General features: G+C 33.5%; 1 protein-coding gene and 2 long non-coding RNA genes across 10 annotated transcripts in view; 2 read left to right on the top strand and 1 right to left on the bottom strand.

Annotated features, from left to right (window-relative positions):
- LOC144092614 (uncharacterized) overlaps positions 1–3,702 on the top strand; it is a 107,967-nt gene extending 104,265 nt beyond the window's left edge. For both annotated transcript variants that reach the window (XR_013306096.1, XR_013306097.1), the window contains exon 11: positions 3,641–3,702. This is a non-coding gene — a long non-coding RNA (uncharacterized LOC144092614). The remainder of the gene's footprint in view (positions 1–3,640) is intronic.
- A 791-nt stretch (positions 3,703–4,493) lies between these two features.
- The window catches only part of LOC144092417 (calcium-activated potassium channel subunit alpha-1a-like), a 60,116-nt gene continuing 45,835 nt past the window's right edge, over positions 4,494–18,774 (bottom strand). For all 7 annotated transcript variants that reach the window (XM_077625196.1, XM_077625191.1, XM_077625193.1 and 4 more), the window contains one exon: positions 4,494–5,861. In XM_077625196.1, coding sequence (XP_077481322.1) covers positions 5,840–5,861 — 22 coding nt within the window. In that variant the 3' untranslated portion in view covers positions 4,494–5,839. The remainder of the gene's footprint in view (positions 5,862–18,774) is intronic.
- LOC144092419 (uncharacterized) overlaps positions 5,177–18,774 on the top strand; it is a 15,902-nt gene continuing 2,304 nt past the window's right edge. Inside the window, exons 1-3 of the long non-coding RNA XR_013306027.1 lie at positions 5,177–5,974; positions 6,053–6,099; positions 6,202–6,278. This is a non-coding gene — a long non-coding RNA (uncharacterized LOC144092419). The remainder of the gene's footprint in view (positions 5,975–6,052; positions 6,100–6,201; positions 6,279–18,774) is intronic.

Consider the following 18,774-nt stretch of genomic DNA (forward strand, 5'->3'; position numbering starts at 1 on the left):
TTCGATTGTATCCTTTCTTTAAATATAAAGCCACGTGGCTCCGCTCGTCAAATAGTCCCAAAGTGCCACATATTCGCAGCCCATAGTTGTCGCTAATCTAATCCGACTGAATGGGCCAAGCCGTGTTAGCCTCGTTGGCTAATAGGCCCATTTCATTTTTTTGTATCCCGAAAAAGAGCAGACATGTAAAAGTTTGCGACATGCGTCTCGGCGGCGTGGAGACGGAGCCGCTGATGTCGGCCGAGCTGACAGGCGCAGATGGCTTTGGGACATTGCAGGTTTGGTACGCGTCAAGTCGCGTCGGCGTCACCCGCTGGAAGCTGCGCGAATATGTCAAGTCTGTCTTCAGAAAGCACCCTTAGATGACTTGGGAGTCTGCCGCCCTTCCCGTTTCAAACAAATTAGCCATCGATCGCCGTCCACGGCGGCCAATGAGATAACCAGCTCAGATGGCCTTGATATATTGCGATTCCTTGACTCCCCCGCTAAGCTTTTATTTCCTCTTGTATAATATTTACATTGAAACAGCAGGCGCAAGTGTTGACTCTGCATTGGTCCGACCCGTCGTTGGCTCGTGACTTACGAGCGTCTAACGTCATACCTTTTAAATGCGCCGATGGTAAATCAAAATTATATAGCTCTTACGTTACGACGCCGTAAAAAGTGAGAGTGGTTTAACGGCGATGCTGCATTTGAGCGGCGCAAAGCGCCGGTCGGGGCCCGACCAACGTGTGTACACACGGATGAAGGTCAAATCGCCGTCTTTGTGCATTATGCATGAATCCCGGTGAACCTTGGACACGGACATTTGACTAAATCATGGTTGCAGACTGGCGTTTCTATTAACCTCCGCCGTGCTGCAGACACCGACATGAATCAAGTGTAAATAATACGCCGTGTAGTGTAAATCAAGTTGAACATGAGAGATTGCTGTTTGGGAAGAGGCCAAGATGAAAACATATGGGAAATCTTTTTTTCCAGTACAGTAACAGTCGTGGACTTTACGGGGCACCCGACTCTAAGACGCACCTCCCAAATTCCACAAGAAAACTGGACTAAAAGTCAGAGGTGTCTGTGTATTATGGGACATTTCATCCAAAATGCATGCCTGTAAAAATCCATAAATAGTAAACCACATTGAAATATAGAGTGCAGTAAGCAGTTGAGAAAAGTGCCGTATTTTCTCGCCGTTATTTGTAACTCGGAAAAAATAATGACTGAATCAAGTGTACAGCTTATATGCGCAGGAATTAGACTTGACATGCACGAAACTGCAAGGTGACAAAGACAAAACGCCATAACACAGGAAAATGCGATCTAATATAAACCATGAATATGGAGGTGAAATTTGTGAATTAGGGGGCGTCTTATACGAAAGAAATCGTAAAATTCAACGATTTTAAAGCTATTTTAAGGGTACGGCTTATATGTGGAGGCGGTCAATATGCAAGAAATTTCGGTAGTTTTTTTTTAATTTGCTAATTGGCGTGAAGAAACTGAAAACCAATGGAGCTTGGTAAAATATAGACCACTCCCATTAAGAGTATTATGCTACAATGTGAGTATGTAGTGAAGAAAAATAAGCCTCTGACGTTTAACTCTGACAGGTCAGCACCAGGGCCGGAAATTAAGGGGGGTTACGGGCTCACTCGGGCCCCGGTAGAGGCCTAGATTTTGGGCGTAAAGTAGGCGTGGTTTGGTGACTTGAGAGTATTAAGCAAGTAAGATGATATGCAGAGCATTATTTTTGTGTTTCAGCATTAAAATAACTCAGTCAATCAATTAAATTATTGACAGTGATCGCGCCCCGGCCCTGTAAAAATGTGTTCTGTTACCACGTTTCTTGGTTTTGTACCTGCAAATGAACTTTGTTGCTATTCATGCCCCTATATATGACCCTGCGACCAAAAAGTCTAGTTCGACGTTTGACACAAATGATGGATGATGATGTCGCTTTTGAATCATTGAGGCAGTCATTACGTTCCGCGTGTGAGCCCACCTCATCCATTTCCGTATCAAAGGGTAAACTCGTACAAAATGCATGACGTGCCCCCGGCGCTGAAGATGGTGCGGCAGTGTGCTTAAGAGCTCCATGCATCTGTGTAAACACATGGCCTCTTTCCAAACTCGAAGGCGGCTCTTGCGTAGCCCGGAGACAGATGTACGCCGAGGGCCTCGAGGCTGCCGCAAACCTCGGAAACATTGCTATGTAATTCGTAGAGTATTCAGGCTTTCGCTCGTTCCCTGGATTTGGACGTACCCGAGCTAACCCACAGAACGTGATGCCCCAAAACTGGCCGTTACCATAAATTCAAAGGAAAAAAAAGCCTTACTATACTATGTCGTTTTTTAAGAAAAAAAGCCTTACTATACTATGTGTTATTTTAGGAAAAAAAGCCTTACTGTACTATGTCGTTTTTAAGAAAAAATGCTTTACTATACTATGTCGTTTTTTAAGAAAAAAAGCCTTACTATACTATGTCGTTTTTTAAGAAAAAAAGCCTTACTATACTATGTGTTTTTTTAAGCAAAAAAGCCTTACTATACTATGTGTTTTTTTTTAAGCAAAAAAAGCCTTACTATACTATGTCGTTTTTTAAGAAAAAAAGCCTTACTATACTATGTCGTTTTTTAAGAAAAAAAGCCTTACTATACTATGTCGTATTTTAGGAAAAAAAGCCTTACTATACTATGTCGTTTTTAAGAAAAAATGCCTTACTATACTATGTCGTTTTTTAAGAAAAAAAGCCTTACTATACTATGTCGTTTTTTAAGAAAAAAAGCCATACTATCCTATGTCGTTTTTTAAGAAAAAAAAAGCCTTACTATACTATGTCGTTTTTAAGGAAAAAAAGCCTTACTAACTTTGGCCAAATTAACTGTAATTGAAAAAGCATATCCAAGTATCATTTAAATGTGTAGATGTAAAAAACAAACACTGAAGTGCATGTCATCACAAAGTTCACAGCAGTAGTTAAATCATTTTAATGTATGTGGTGATTACATTTTTAATTAACTGATTGATTTGCTCAGTGACGGTGTGATTGTGAGCCCGAATGGTTGTCTGTCATTGCGTGCCCTCCGACTGACTGGCGACCAGTTTAGGGTGTTTAGGGGACCAACTGGAATAGGCTCCAGCACACTGCCATCCCGACAATGATAAGCTCTGTTAAAAACGGATGGATTACTGACTGTCATTGACGGCGATCGATGTCCAATCCATTTTAGACCTGCTCAAAATGGACTGGACATCTGTCAGCGTCCATGGCGAGTTAAGGTTTGGGGAAAGCTTTGTATCGCTTGTTGTAATTCACTTAATAGCCCAAGGTAAAGATTTATCCGCTCTTGTCAATTCACCTCAGCCTCAATCGCCAGCGCCAAGGTCACTTTAGCACGGTCGGGGCCCACAGGATTAAACTGTCATGTCGCTCTAATAGGCAGCGCGGGGAATCATTAGTCCGGCTCAGCTGCCTGACTGATGGGCATTTCGCTCCAATCATGGGAGTGCGCCGCCACGGGCCGCCCGCTATTGACACTTGTGTCAGCGCGCGGAGGGCGACGCCTTCATCAGTCCGGACACCCTCAACATTGATTTGACAAGCTGCCGTAATGACCCCCTCCCTCTCTCTTGTTTTGCCAGAAGATCACCGTTGATCCCGGCTGGCTGATGCACCAGCACGGACACCTGTCGTCATGGAAACCGTGAGTGTTCGCCGTTGGCAAATTGTAAATCTTGCTCGTATGATGATTCCTTGGCGTAAGAGTTCAAATTTGTGACTATGTACGTAACCAAATCACACGATGAGAACTGCTGTAGGCCACTGCTCACGTTGTGGAAAATCTTGTTTCGGATGTCACTCAAAAGGCCACGCCTCTTAAAGGCCAACCCCCTAAACAAGAGTGAATAGCCGTTACGCCTAGCATTCTGTTTCGATCGTCGCAACGCGATGATACGGCTATGTTGCAATCACTTTCACTTTTAACAATTGTATTCTGTCTTTTCAACAACCACATTTACGTGGACGAGATTGTAGTTTCCGGGTGGCATAGTCTTACACAGATAATGCGAGATATATTCTTTGCGCATTATTCTACCGCCATTGAAAGGCTTGAGAGTTAATGTCTTTAACTACACTAAAGAAGTCATGAGTTTAATCCTTTGTGTTTACCATTTGCTGGTGTTTTATTTGCGACGTAGTTTGGGTAGATATTCGAAAAAGGTTAAAACCGTCGTTCGATTTTTAAACATGTTTACATGGCTGTGCTGCATAAGGTATACTAACTAAAAAACTCATTTTGTGAAGGTAATTGGCTGCCAAAAAATATATTACTAAAAATATTTCATCTAAATGTGGCCATTGTTAAAAATTAAAAAGTATTATGATAAACTATAGATAATACTCGTCTCTTTCTCATTTCCACTCATACATAGTTCATTTTTAGAAATGCATGTTATGGCAGAATAAATGCTCTAAAAATAAGACCCTTGAAACGACTATACAGATGCGTTTATTTTGTGAAGATAAAAAAAATAAAGTAAAGCATGTACAAGTCCATTTGTGCCTGACATTAAAATGTACAGTGAACCCCTAGTGTATTGCAAACCCATGGCTGCCATTGACAGCAATAGACATCTAATCCATTTAAACTGGGAAGGGCTGACAGCGCCACGGTCCCTCCCAGTTAAAATGGACCAATAAGGATATACTGAATTGCTTACAAATTACTATTTAGACACAAAATACTAAACAAAAACTTGAACACGCATGAAGCTTCACAGATTTTGACAGGTGATGTGTTGTGGTCCTTTTAAGACTTTTTTAGGGCCATGCTGACAAATACATTCCGCGCTGCAAAAATGGAAGGAGAGCATTCTAGAAGCCTCTTTTCGCATCAGCGGGCCCCCCTGGAGGTCCTCCAATGGCCGAAGCACCGCCTGGCACGCCGTAAACACCCGAAGCGGGAACCGATGGAACGTGTAAAAAAAAAAAACACAGGTGAGGATGATAGAGCTGTTTTGTGTTTGAATTTTTTGTAGCGTTGAAACAAAAGAGGAGGGGGATTTGCGTCAGGCAGTGCTTCAAGCCAAAGGAGGACTTAGAGAGGCCCACTTCCTGCGATATGTGGCTTCCGGGTCTACGTAGCATTGAGTTGCTTTTGATTGGGTAGTAAAACAGCTCTATCATAATACTTGGAAGGTTTTTCCCCCAATATATCTGACAAATTAGTAGAAGACGTAAGGCTTTCAGTAAAATTAGAGCCGTAATAGGTATATAAGAAGGACAAGTGGCTAATGTTAAATTTTCTCATCTTTGTTTTGTGGAATAGTTGTAAACAGTAGATTTTAGGATCGTGGCGTTTGTCTTTATAAAGTTTCCGATATTGTATGGCTTTGGAGTAACAATTCGCTATTAAATTTGCCCACTTGTTGCCTTGAATATAAGAAATGCAAAGACATTGGAATTCCGGTGAGGTGCCTAAACTTGTCAATGGTTTCTTTATATGTATAGTCTGAACATAGTAAAGTGTGATGGTAAGTTCCAAAAGGCATAGTTTGTCACCACCATAGAGCCACCGCCATTCATCCAGAGGCCACTTTGAATTGTTGGAGAGACATTTTGTCATGGCGATCAACTTTATTTCCCAAAATGTAAGGAGAATTGATTGTCTTCGTTTGTTTGCGTTTCAGCGTCACCGGCGTCAGCATTCGTCTTGTGCTTCTCGGATGGGCAGGTTACAGCAGCTGGCAGTTATGCGCAATCTGGTGCGGTAGTTGGCAGCGACGGCGTGCGTATTCACAGGCTTGGTGTGTATGGTCCTCAGGTGGCCCCACTGCTTCTCATCTGTAAACCGTGTCTTTTCTGGAACACACAAAAAGGCGGGTTATTACACCAAAGCTAATAGAGGGTGTGATCATGTGGTTGCACATGCTGCCACTGGAGTGTGCTGTCTGGTGGTTAATCCATCACATCAGGTAATCGCAACTCCACATTCCGCTAATCCCAATATTATTCTTATTGCTTTTAACTGAACTCTTTTGTTAACAAAACAGCAGCACCGCCTGACAACATATTCAAGTGCTCAATCTTCCCATGTGTTGTAAGTATAAAATGCAATTAGGGAGGAGCATTTGTGTAGCATCTAGATAATAACCATTCACGCCCATACGTTCGGCTGCTCTGTTTTCTTGATGTGCTTTAGGGGGAGAAAGAGCAGCAGAGAGAAGATGAAGCTATCAGCAGAGGCAGAGAGCACACAGACACAATCATTACACACATGTATGTATGTATGTTGGTATGTATGTATGCATGTATGTTGGTATGTATGTTGGTATGTATGTATGTTGGTATGTATGCATGTTGGTATGTATGTATGTATGTTGGTATGAATGTATGTATGTATGTTGGTATGAATGTATGTATGTATGTTGGTATGTATGTATGTTGCTATGTGTGTATGTATGTTGGTATGTATGTATGTTGGTATGTATGCATGTTGGTATGTATGCATGTATGTATGTTGGTATGAATGTATGTATGTTGGTATGCATGTATGCATGTATGTATGTTGGTATGCATGTATGTATGTATGTTGGTATGCTGGTATGTTGGTATGTATGTATGCATGTATGTTGGTATGTATGCATGTATGTATGTTGGTATGTATGTATGTTGGTATGTATGCATGTATGTATGTATGTTGGTATGTATGCATGTATGTTGGTATGTATGTATGTATGTTGGTATGTATGTATGTTGGTATGCATGTATGTTTGTTGGTATGTATGTTTGTATGCATGTATGTTGGTATGTATGCTGGTATGTTGGTATGTATGCTGGTATGTTGGTATGTATGCATGTATGTATGCATGTATGTATGTTGGTATGTATGCATGTATGTATGTTGGTATGTATGTTGGTATGCATGTATGTATGTTGGTATGCATGTATGTATGCATGTATGTATGTTGGTATGTATGTTGGTATGTATGCTGGTATGCATGTATGTATGTTGGTATGTATGTATGTTGGTATGCATGTATGTATGTTGGTGTGTATGTTGGTATGTATGTTGGTATGTATGTTGGTATGCATGTATGTATGCATGTATGTATGTTGGTATGTATGTATGTTGGTATGTATGTATGTTGGTATGTATGTTGGTATGCATGTATGTATGTTGGTATGTATGTATGTTGGTATGTATGCATGTTGATATGTATGTATGTATGTTGGTATGAATGTGTGTGTATGTTGGTATGAATGTATGTATGTATGTTGGTATGTATGTTGCTATGTGTGTATGTATGTTGTTATGTATGTATGTTGGTATGTATGTATGTATGTTGGTATGTATGTTGGTATGAATGTATGTATGTTGGTATGCATGTATGTATGTTGGTATGCATGTATGTATGTTGGTATGCTGGTATGTTGGTATGTATGTATGCTGGTATGTTGGTATGTATGTATGTTGGTATGTATGCATGTATGTATGTTGGTATGTATGCATGCATGTATGTATGTTGGTATGTATGCATGTATGTATGTATGTTGGTATGTATGCATGTATGTTGGTATGTATGTATGTTGGTATGCATGTATGTTTGTATGCATGCATGTTAGTATGTATGTATGTATGTTGGTATGTATGCATGTATGTTGGTATGTATGTATGTTGGTATGTATGTATGTTGGTATGCATGTATGTTTGTATGCATGTATGTTAGTATGTATGTATGTATGTTGGTATGCATGTATGTATGTTGGTATGTATGTTTGTATGCATGTATGCTGGTATGTTGGTATGTATGCTGGTATGTATGCATTTATGTATGTATGTATGCATGTATGTATGTTGGTATGTATGCATGTATGTATGTTGGTATGTATGTTGATATGCATGTATGTATGTTGGTATGTATGTATGTTGGTATGCATGTATGTATGCATGTATGTATGTTGGTATGTATGTATGTTGGTATGCATGTATGTATGCATGTATGTATGTTGGTATGTATGTTGGTATGTATGTTGGTATGCATGTATGTATGCATGTATGTATGTTGGTGTGTATGTTGGTATGTATGTATGTTGGTATGCATGTATGTATGTTGGTATGTATGTATGTTGGTATGTATGTATGTTGGTATGTTGGTATGGAAGGTTGGTATGTATGTATGCATGTATGTATGTTGGTATGTATGCATGTATGTTGGTATGTATGTATGTTGGTATGCATGTATGTATGTATGCATGTAGGTATGTTGGTATGTATGTATGTTGGTATGTATGTATGTTGGTATGTATGTATGTTGGTATGAATGTATGTTGGTATGAATGTATGTATGTATGTTGGTATGTATGTATGTTGGTATGTGTTTATGTATGTATGTTGGTATGTATGTATGTTGGTATGTATGCATGTATGTATGTATGCATGTATGTATGTATGTTGGTATGAATGTATGTTGGTATGCTGGTATGTTGGTATGTATGTATGCATGTATGTTGGTATGTATGCATGTATGTATGTTGGTATGTATGCGTGTATGTATGTTGGTATGTATGCATGTATGTATGTATGTTGGTATGTATGCATGTATGTTGGTATGTATGTATGTTGGTATGTATGTTTTTATGCATGTATGTATGTATGTATGTTGGTATGTATGTTTGTATGCATGTATGTTGGTATGTATGCTGGTATGTTGGTATGTATGCTGGTATGTATGCATTTATGTATGTATGCATGTATGTATGTTGGAATGTATGTATGTTGGTATGTATGTATGTTGGTATGTATGTTGGTATTCATGTAAATATGTTGGTATGTATGTTGGTATGCATGTATGTATGTTGGTATGCATGTATGTATGTATGCATGTATGTATGCTGGTGTGTATGTTGGTATGTATGTTGGCATGTATGTATGTTGGTATGTATGTATGTTGGTATGCATGTATGTATGTTGGTATGCATGTATGTATGTTGGTATGTATGTATATTGGTATGCATGTATGTTGGTATGCATGTATGCATGTATGTTGGTATGTATGCATGTATGTATGTTGGTATGTATGCATGTATGTATGTTGGTATGCATGTATGTATGCATGTAGGTGTGTGTTGGTATGTATGTATGTTTGTGTGTATGCATGTATGTTGGTATGCATGTATGTATGTTGGTATGTATGTATGTTGGTAAGTATGTATGTTGGTATGTATGTATGTTGGTATGCATATATGTATGTTGGTATGTATGTATGCATGTAGGTATGTATGTTGGTATGTATGTTGGTATGTATGTATGTATGTTGGTATGTGTTTATGTATGTTGGTATGTATGCATGTATGTATGTTGGTATGTATGCATGTATGTATGTTGGTATGTATGCATGTATGTTGGTATGTATGCATGTATGTTGGTATGTATGTATGTATATTGGTATGTATGTTGGTATGTATGCATGTATGTTGGTATGTATGCATGTATGTTGGTATGTATGTATGTATATTGGTATGTATGTTTGTATGCATGTATGTATGTATGTTTGGATGCATGTATGTTGGTATGTATGCTGGTATGTTGGTATGTATGCTGGTATGTTGGTGTATGCTGGTATGTATGCATTTATGTATGTATGTATGCATGTATGTATGTTGGTATGTATGTATGTTGGTATGTATGTTGGTATGCATGTAAATATGTTGGTATGTATGTTGGTATGCATGTATGTATGCATGTAGGTGTGTGTTGGTATGTATGTATGTTTGTGTGTATGCATGTATGTTGGTATGCATGTATGTATGTTGGTATGTATGTATGTTGGTAAGTATGTATGTTGGTATGTATGTATGTTGGTATGCATGTATGTATGTTGGTATGCATGTATGTATGTTGGTATGTATGTATGTTGGTATGTATGTATGTTGGTAAGTATGTATGTTGGTATGTATGTATGTTGGTATGTATGTATGTTTGGTTGTATGTATGTTGGTATGTATGCATGTATGTATGTTGGTATGTATGTTGGTATGTATGTATGTTGGTATGAATGTATGTATGTATGTTGGTATGTATGTATGTTGGTATGTATGTATGTTGGTATGAATGTATGTATGTATGTTGGTATGTGTTTATGTATGTATGTTGGTATGTATGTATGCATGTATGTATGTATGTATGTTGGTATTTATGTTGGTATGAATGTATGTTGGTATGCTGGTATGTTGGTATGAATGTATGTTGGTATGCTGGTATGTTGGTATTACATACATGTAGGTATTTCTGTATGTATGTTGGTGTGTTGGGGTGTGTGTGTGTGTGTTGGGGTGTATGTATGTATGTTGGTATGTATGCATGTATGTATGTTGGTATGTATGCATGTATGTATGTTGGTATGCATGTATGTATGTTGGTATGTATGTTTGTATGCATGTATGTTGGATTGGATTGGATAACTTTATTCATCCCGTATTCGGGAAATTTCGTTGTTCCAGTGGCAAGAGGGTGAGGATGCAGGAATAGGAAAGGCATTTTAGACATAAATAGATAGGTAATAGATAGGTAATCTTACTATACTATGTCATTTTTTAAAGAAAAAAGCCTTACTATACTATGTCGTTTTTTAAAGAAAAAAGCCTTACTATACTATGTCGTTTTTTAAAGAAAAAAGCCTTACTATACTATGTCATTTTTTAAAGAAAAAAGCCTTACTATACTGTGTCGTTTTTTAAAGAAAAAAGCCTTACTATACTATGTCGTTTTTTTAAGAAAAAAGCCTTACTATACTATGTCGTTTTTTAAAGAAAAAAGCCTTACTATACTATGTCGTTTTTTTAAAAGAAAAAAGCCTTACTATAGTATGTTGTTTTTTTTAGGAAAAAAGCCATACTATACTATGTCGTTATTTTAAGAAAAAAGCCTTACTATACTGTGTCATTTTTTAAAGAAAAAAGCCTTACTATACTATGTTGTTATTTTTAAAAAAAAAGCCTTACTATACTATGTCGTTTTTTAGAGAAAAAAGCCTTACTATACTATGTCGTTATGTTAAGAAAAAAAGCCTTACTATACTATGTCGTTTTTTAAGAAAAAAAGCCTTACTATACTATGTCGTTTTTTTAGGAAAAAAGCCTTACTATACTATGTCGTTTTTTTAAGGAAAAAAGCCTTACTATACTATGTCGTTATTTTAAGAAAAAAGTCTTACTATACTATGTCATATGTTAAAGAAAAAAGCCTTACTATACTATGTCGTTTTTTAAAGAAAAAAGCCTTACTATACTATGTCGTTTTTTTTTAAAAAAGCCTTACTATACTATGTCGTTATTTTAAGAAAAAAGCCTTACTATACTATGTCATTTTTAAAGAAAAAAAGCCTTACTATACTATGTCGTTTTTTAAAGAAAAAAGCCTTACTATACTGTCGTTTTTTAAAGAAAAAAGCCTTACTATACTATGTCGTTTTTTGAAGAAAAAAGCCTTACTATACTATGTCGTTTTTTGAAGAAAAAAGCCTTACTATACTATGTCGTTATTTTAAGAAAAAAGCCTTACTATACTATGTCGTTTTTTAAAGAAAAAAGCCTTACTATACTATGTCGTTTTTTTTAAAAGAAAAAAGCCTTACTATACTAGGTTGTTTTTTTTTGGGAAAAAAGCCATACTATACTATGTCGTTATTTGAAGAAAAAAGCCTTACTATACTGTGTCATTTTTTAAAGAAAAAAGCCTTACTATACTATGTCGTTATTTAAAAAAAAAGCCTTACTATACTATGTCGTTTTTTAAAGAAAAAAAGCCTTACTATACTATGTCGTTTTTTAAAGAAAAAAGCCTTACTATACTATGTCGTTATGTTAAGAAAAAAAGCCTTACTATACTATGTTGTTTTTTTAAGAAAAAAGCCTTACTATACATGGTCGTTTTTTGAAGAAAAAAGCCCTACTATAGTATGTCGTTTTTTAAGGAAAAAAAGCCTTACTATACTATGTCGTTTTTTAAAGAAAAAAGCCTTACTATACTATGCCGTTATTTTAAGAAAAAAGCCTTACTATAGTATGTCGTTTTTTTAAGGAAAAAAAGCCTTACTATACTATGTCGTTTTTTAAAGAAAAAAGCCTTACTATACTATGCCGTTATTTTAAGAAAAAAGCCTTACTATACTATGTCGTTTTTTAAAGAAAAAAGCCTTACTATACTATGTCGTTTTTTAAAGAAAAAAGCCTTACTATACTATGTCGTTATTTTAAGAAAAAAGCCTTACTATACTATGTCGTTTTTTAAAGAAAAAAGCCTTACTATACTATGTCGTTTTTTGAAGAAAAAAGCCTTATTATACCATGTCGTTTTTTGAAGAAAAAAGCCTTACTATACTATGTCGTTAATTTAAGAAAAAAGCCTTACTATATTATGTCGTTTTTTAAAGAAAAAAGCCTTACTATACTATGTCGTTTTTGAAGAAAAAAGCCTTACTATACTATGTCGTTTTTTAAGAAAAAGGCCTTACTATACTATGTCGTTAATTTAAGAAAAAAGCCTTACTATACTATGTCGTTTTTTAAAGAAAAAAGCCTTACTATACTATGTCGTTTTTTAAAGAAAAAAGCCTTACTATACTATGTCGTTTTTTTAAGAAAAAAGCCTTACTATACTATGTCATTTTTAAAGAAAAAAGCCTTACTATACTATGTCGTTATTTTAAGAAAAAAGCCTTACTATACTATGTCGTTTTTTAAAGAAAAAAGCCTTACTATACTATGTCGTTTTTTAAAGAAAAAAGCCTTACTATACTATATCGTTATTTGAAGAAAAAAGCCATACTATACTATGTCGTTTTTTAAAGAAAAAAGCCTTACTATACTGTGTCGTTTTTTAAAGAAAAAAGCCTTACTATACTATGTCGTTATTTGAAGAAAAAAGCCTTACTATACTATGTCGTTTTTTAAAGAAAAAAGCCTTACTATACTATGTCGTTTTTTAAAGAAAAAAGCCTTACTATACTGTGTCGTTTTTTGAAGAAAAAAGCCTTACTATACTATGTCGTTTTTTAAAGAAAAAAGCCTTACTATACTATGTCGTTTTTTAAAGAAAAAAGCCTTACTATACTATGCCGTTTTTTAAAGAAAAAAGCCTTACTATACTGTCATTTTTTAAAGAAAAAAGCCTTACTATACTATGTCGTTATTTGAAGAAAAAAGCCTTACTATACAATGTCATTTTTTAAAGAAAAAAGCCTTACTATACTATGTCGTTATTTTAAGAAAAAAGCCTTAGTATACTATGTCGTTTTTTGAAGAAAAAAGCCTTACTATACTATGTCATTTTTTGAAGAAAAAAGCCTTACTATACTATGTCGTTTTTTAAAGAAAAAAAGCCTTACTACACTATGTTGTTTTTTTAAGAAAAAAGCCTTACTATACATGGTCGTTTTTTGAAGAAAAAAGCCTTACTATACTATGTCGTTTTTTGAAGAAAAAAGCCTTACTATACTATGTCGTTTTTTGAAGAAAAAAGCCTTACTATACTATGTCGTTAATTTAAGAAAAAAGCCTTACTATACTATGTCGTTTTTTAAAGAAAAAAGCCTTACTATACTATGTCGTTTTTTAAAGAAAAAAGCCTTATTATACTATGTCGTTTTTTGAAGAAAAAAGCCTTACTATACCATGTCATTTTTTGAAGAAAAAAGCCTTACTATACTATGTCGTTTTTTAAGGAAAAAAAGCCTTACTATACTATGTCGTTTTTTAAAGAAAAAAACCTTACTACACTATGTCGTTATTTTAAGAAAAAAGCCTTACTATTGTATGTCGTTGTTTAAGGAAAAAAAGCCTTACTATACTATGTCGTTTTTTAAAGAAAAAAGCCTTACTATACTATGTCGTTATTTTAAGAAAAAAGCCTTACTATACTATGTCGTTTTTTAAAGAAAAAAGCCTTACTATACTATGTCGTTTTTTAAAGAAAAAAGCCTTACTATACTATGTCGTTATTTTAAGAAAAAAGCCTTACTATACTATGTCGTTTTTTAAAGAAAAAAGCCTTACTATACTATGTCGTTTTTTAAAGCAAAAAGCCTTACTATACTATGTCGTTTTTTGAAGAAAAAAGCCTTATTATACCATGTCGTTTTTTGAAGAAAAAAGCCTTACTATACTATGTCGTTTTTTAAGAAAAAGGCCTTACTATACTATGTCGTTAATTTAAGAAAAAAGCCTTACTATACTATGTCGTTTTTTAAAGAAAAAAGCCTTACTATACTATGTCGTTTTTTAAAGAAAAAAGCCTTACTATACTATGTCGTTTTTTTAAGAAAAAAGCCTTACTATACTATGTCATTTTTAAAGAAAAAAGCCTTACTATACTATGTCGTTATTTTAAGAAAAAAGCCTTACTATACTATGTCGTTTTTTAAAGAAAAAAGCCTTACTATACTATGTCGTTTTTTGAAGAAAAAAGCCTTATTATACCATGTCGTTTTTTGAAGAAAAAAGCCTTACTATACTATGTCGTTTTTTAAGAAAAAGGCCTTACTATACTATGTCGTTAATTTAAGAAAAAAGCCTTACTATACTATGTCGTTTTTTAAAGAAAAAAGCCTTACTATACTATGTCGTTTTTTAAAGAAAAAAGCCTTACTATACTATGTCGTTTTTTAAAGAAAAAAACCTTACTACACTATGTCGTTTTTTGAAGAAAAAAGCCTTATTATACCATGTCGTTTTTTGAAGAAAAAAGCCTTACTATACTATGTCGTTTTTTAAGAAAAAGGCCTTACTATACTATGTCGTTAATTTAAGAAAAAAGCCTTACTATACTATGTCGTTTTTTAAAGAAAAAAGCCTTACTATACTATGTCGTTTTTTTTAAGAAAAAAGCCTTACTATACTATGTCGTTTTTTTAAGAAAAAAGCCTTACTATACTATGTCATTTTTAAAGAAAAAAGCCTTACTATACTATGCCGTTTTTTAAAGAAAAAAGCCTTACTATACTGTAATTTTTTAAAGAAAAAAGCCTTACTATACTATGTCGTTATTTGAAGAAAAAAGCCTTACTATACAATGTCATTTTTTAAAGAAAAAAGCCTTACTATACTATGTCGTTATTTTAAGAAAAAAGCCTTAGTATACTATGTCGTTTTTTGAAGAAAAAAGCCTTACTAGACTATGTCATTGTTTGAAGAAAAAAGCCTTACTATACTATGTCGTTTTTTAAAGAAAAAAAGCCTTACTACACTATGTTGTTTTTTTAAGAAAAAAGCCTTACTATACATGGTCGTTTTTTGAAGAAAAAAGCCTTACTATACTATGTCGTTTTTTGAAGAAAAAAGCCTTACTATACTATGTCGTTTTTTGAAGAAAAAAGCCTTACTATACTATGTCGTTAATTTAAGAAAAAAGCCTTACTATACTATGTCGTTTTTTAAAGAAAAAAGCCTTACTATACTATGTCGTTTTTTAAAGAAAAAAGCCTTATTATACTATGTCGTTTTTTGAAGAAAAAAGCCTTACTATACCATGTCATTTTTTGAAGAAAAAAGCCTTACTATACTATGTCGTTTTTTAAGGAAAAAAAGCCTTACTATACTATGTCGTTTTTTAAAGAAAAAAACCTTACTACACTATGTCGTTATTTTAAGAAAAAAGCCTTACTATTGTATGTCGTTGTTTAAGGAAAAAAAGCCTTACTATACTATGTCGTTTTTTAAAGAAAAAAGCCTTACTATACTATGTCGTTATTTTAAGAAAAAAGCCTTACTATACTATGTCGTTTTTTAAAGAAAAAAGCCTTACTATACTATGTCGTTTTTTAAAGAAAAAAGCCTTACTATACTATGTCGTTATTTTAAGAAAAAAGCCTTACTATACTATGTCGTTTTTTAAAGAAAAAAGCCTTACTATACTATGTCGTTTTTTAAAGCAAAAAGCCTTACTATACTATGTCGTTTTTTGAAGAAAAAAGCCTTATTATACCATGTCGTTTTTTGAAGAAAAAAGCCTTACTATACTATGTCGTTTTTTAAGAAAAAGGCCTTACTATACTATGTCGTTAATTTAAGAAAAAAGCCTTACTATACTATGTCGTTTTTTAAAGAAAAAAGCCTTACTATACTATGTCGTTTTTTAAAGAAAAAAGCCTTACTATACTATGTCGTTTTTTTAAGAAAAAAGCCTTACTATACTATGTCATTTTTAAAGAAAAAAGCCTTACTATACTATGTCGTTATTTTAAGAAAAAAGCCTTACTATACTATGTCGTTTTTTAAAGAAAAAAGCCTTACTATACTATGTCGTTTTTTGAAGAAAAAAGCCTTATTATACCATGTCGTTTTTTGAAGAAAAAAGCCTTACTATACTATGTCGTTTTTTAAGAAAAAGGCCTTACTATACTATGTCGTTAATTTAAGAAAAAAGCCTTACTATACTATGTCGTTTTTTAAAGAAAAAAGCCTTACTATACTATGTCGTTTTTTAAAGAAAAAAGCCTTACTATACTATGTCGTTTTTTAAAGAAAAAAACCTTACTACACTATGTCGTTTTTTGAAGAAAAAAGCCTTATTATACCATGTCGTTTTTTGAAGAAAAAAGCCTTACTATACTATGTCGTTTTTTAAGAAAAAGGCCTTACTATACTATGTCGTTAATTTAAGAAAAAAGCCTTACTATACTATGTCGTTTTTTAAAGAAAAAAGCCTTACTATACTATGTCGTTTTTTTAAAGAAAAAAGCCTTACTATACTATGTCGTTTTTTTAAGAAAAAAGCCTTACTATACTATGTCATTTTTAAAGAAAAAAGCCTTACTATACTATGCCGTTTTTTAAAGAAAAAAGCCTTACTATACTGTAATTTTTTAAAGAAAAAAGCCTTACTATACTATGTCGTTATTTGAAGAAAAAAGCCTTACTATACAATGTCATTTTTTAAAGAAAAAAGCCTTACTATACTATGTCGTTATTTTAAGAAAAAAGCCTTAGTATACTATGTCGTTTTTTGAAGAAAAAAGCCTTACTAGACTATGTCATTGTTTGAAGAAAAAAGCCTTACTATACTATGTCGTTTTTTAAAGAAAAAAAGCCTTACTACACTATGTTGTTTTTTTAAGAAAAAAGCCTTACTATACATGGTCGTTTTTTGAAGAAAAAAGCCTTACTATACTATGTCGTTTTTTGAAGAAAAAAGCCTTACTATACTATGTCGTTTTTTGAAGAAAAAAGCCTTACTATACTATGTCGTTAATTTAAGAAAAAAGCCTTACTATACTATGTCGTTTTTTAAAGAAAAAAGCCTTACTATACTATGTCGTTTTTTAAAGAAAAAAGCCTTATTATACTATGTCGTTTTTTGAAGAAAAAAGCCTTACTATACCATGTCATTTTTTGAAGAAAAAAGCCTTACTATACTATGTCGTTTTTTAAGGAAAAAAAGCCTTACTATACTATGTCGTTTTTTAAAGAAAAAAACCTTACTACACTATGTCGTTATTTTAAGAAAAAAGCCTTACTATTGTATGTCGTTGTTTAAGGAAAAAAAGCCTTACTATACTATGTCGTTTTTTAAAGAAAAAAGCCTTACTATACTATGTCGTTATTTTAAGAAAAAAGCCTTACTATACTATGTCGTTTTTTAAAGAAAAAAGCCTTACTATACTATGTCGTTTTTTAAAGAAAAAAGCCTTACTATACTATGTCGTTATTTTAAGAAAAAAGCCTTACTATACTATGTCGTTTTTTAAAGAAAAAAGCCTTACTATACTATGTCGTTTTTTAAAGCAAAAAGCCTTACTATACTATGTCGTTTTTTGAAGAAAAAAGCCTTATTATACCATGTCGTTTTTTGAAGAAAAAAGCCTTACTATACTATGTCGTTTTTTAAGAAAAAGGCCTTACTATACTATGTCGTTAATTTAAGAAAAAAGCCTTACTATACTATGTCGTTTTTTAAAGAAAAAAGCCTTACTATACTATGTCGTTTTTTAAAGAAAAAAGCCTTACTATACTATGTCGTTTTTTTAAGAAAAAAGCCTTACTATACTATGTCATTTTTAAAGAAAAAAGCCTTACTATACTATGTCGTTATTTTAAGAAAAAAGCCTTACTATACTATGTCGTTTTTTAAAGAAAAAAGCCTTACTATACTATGTCGTTTTTTGAAGAAAAAAGCCTTATTATACCATGTCGTTTTTTGAAGAAAAAAGCCTTACTATACTATGTCGTTTTTTAAGAAAAAGGCCTTACTATACTATGTCGTTAATTTAAGAAAAAAGCCTTACTATACTATGTCGTTTTTTAAAGAAAAAAGCCTTACTATACTATGTCGTTTTTTAAAGAAAAAAGCCTTACTATACTATGTCGTTTTTTAAAGAAAAAAACCTTACTACACTATGTCGTTTTTTGAAGAAAAAAGCCTTATTATACCATGTCGTTTTTTGAAGAAAAAAGCCTTACTATACTATGTCGTTTTTTAAGAAAAAGGCCTTACTATACTATGTCGTTAATTTAAGAAAAAAGCCTTACTATACTATGTCGTTTTTTAAAGAAAAAAGCCTTACTATACTATGTCGTTTTTTTAAAGAAAAAAGCCTTACTATACTATGTCGTTTTTTTAAGAAAAAAGCCTTACTATACTATGTCATTTTTAAAGAAAAAAGCCTTACTATACTATGCCGTTTTTTAAAGAAAAAAGCCTTACTATACTGTAATTTTTTAAAGAAAAAAGCCTTACTATACTATGTCGTTATTTGAAGAAAAAAGCCTTACTATACAA

The sequence above is a fragment of the Stigmatopora argus genome, chromosome 18 (genome assembly GCF_051989625.1).
Source record: "Stigmatopora argus isolate UIUO_Sarg chromosome 18, RoL_Sarg_1.0, whole genome shotgun sequence".
NCBI classification, from domain to species: Eukaryota; Metazoa; Chordata; class Actinopteri; order Syngnathiformes; family Syngnathidae; genus Stigmatopora; species Stigmatopora argus.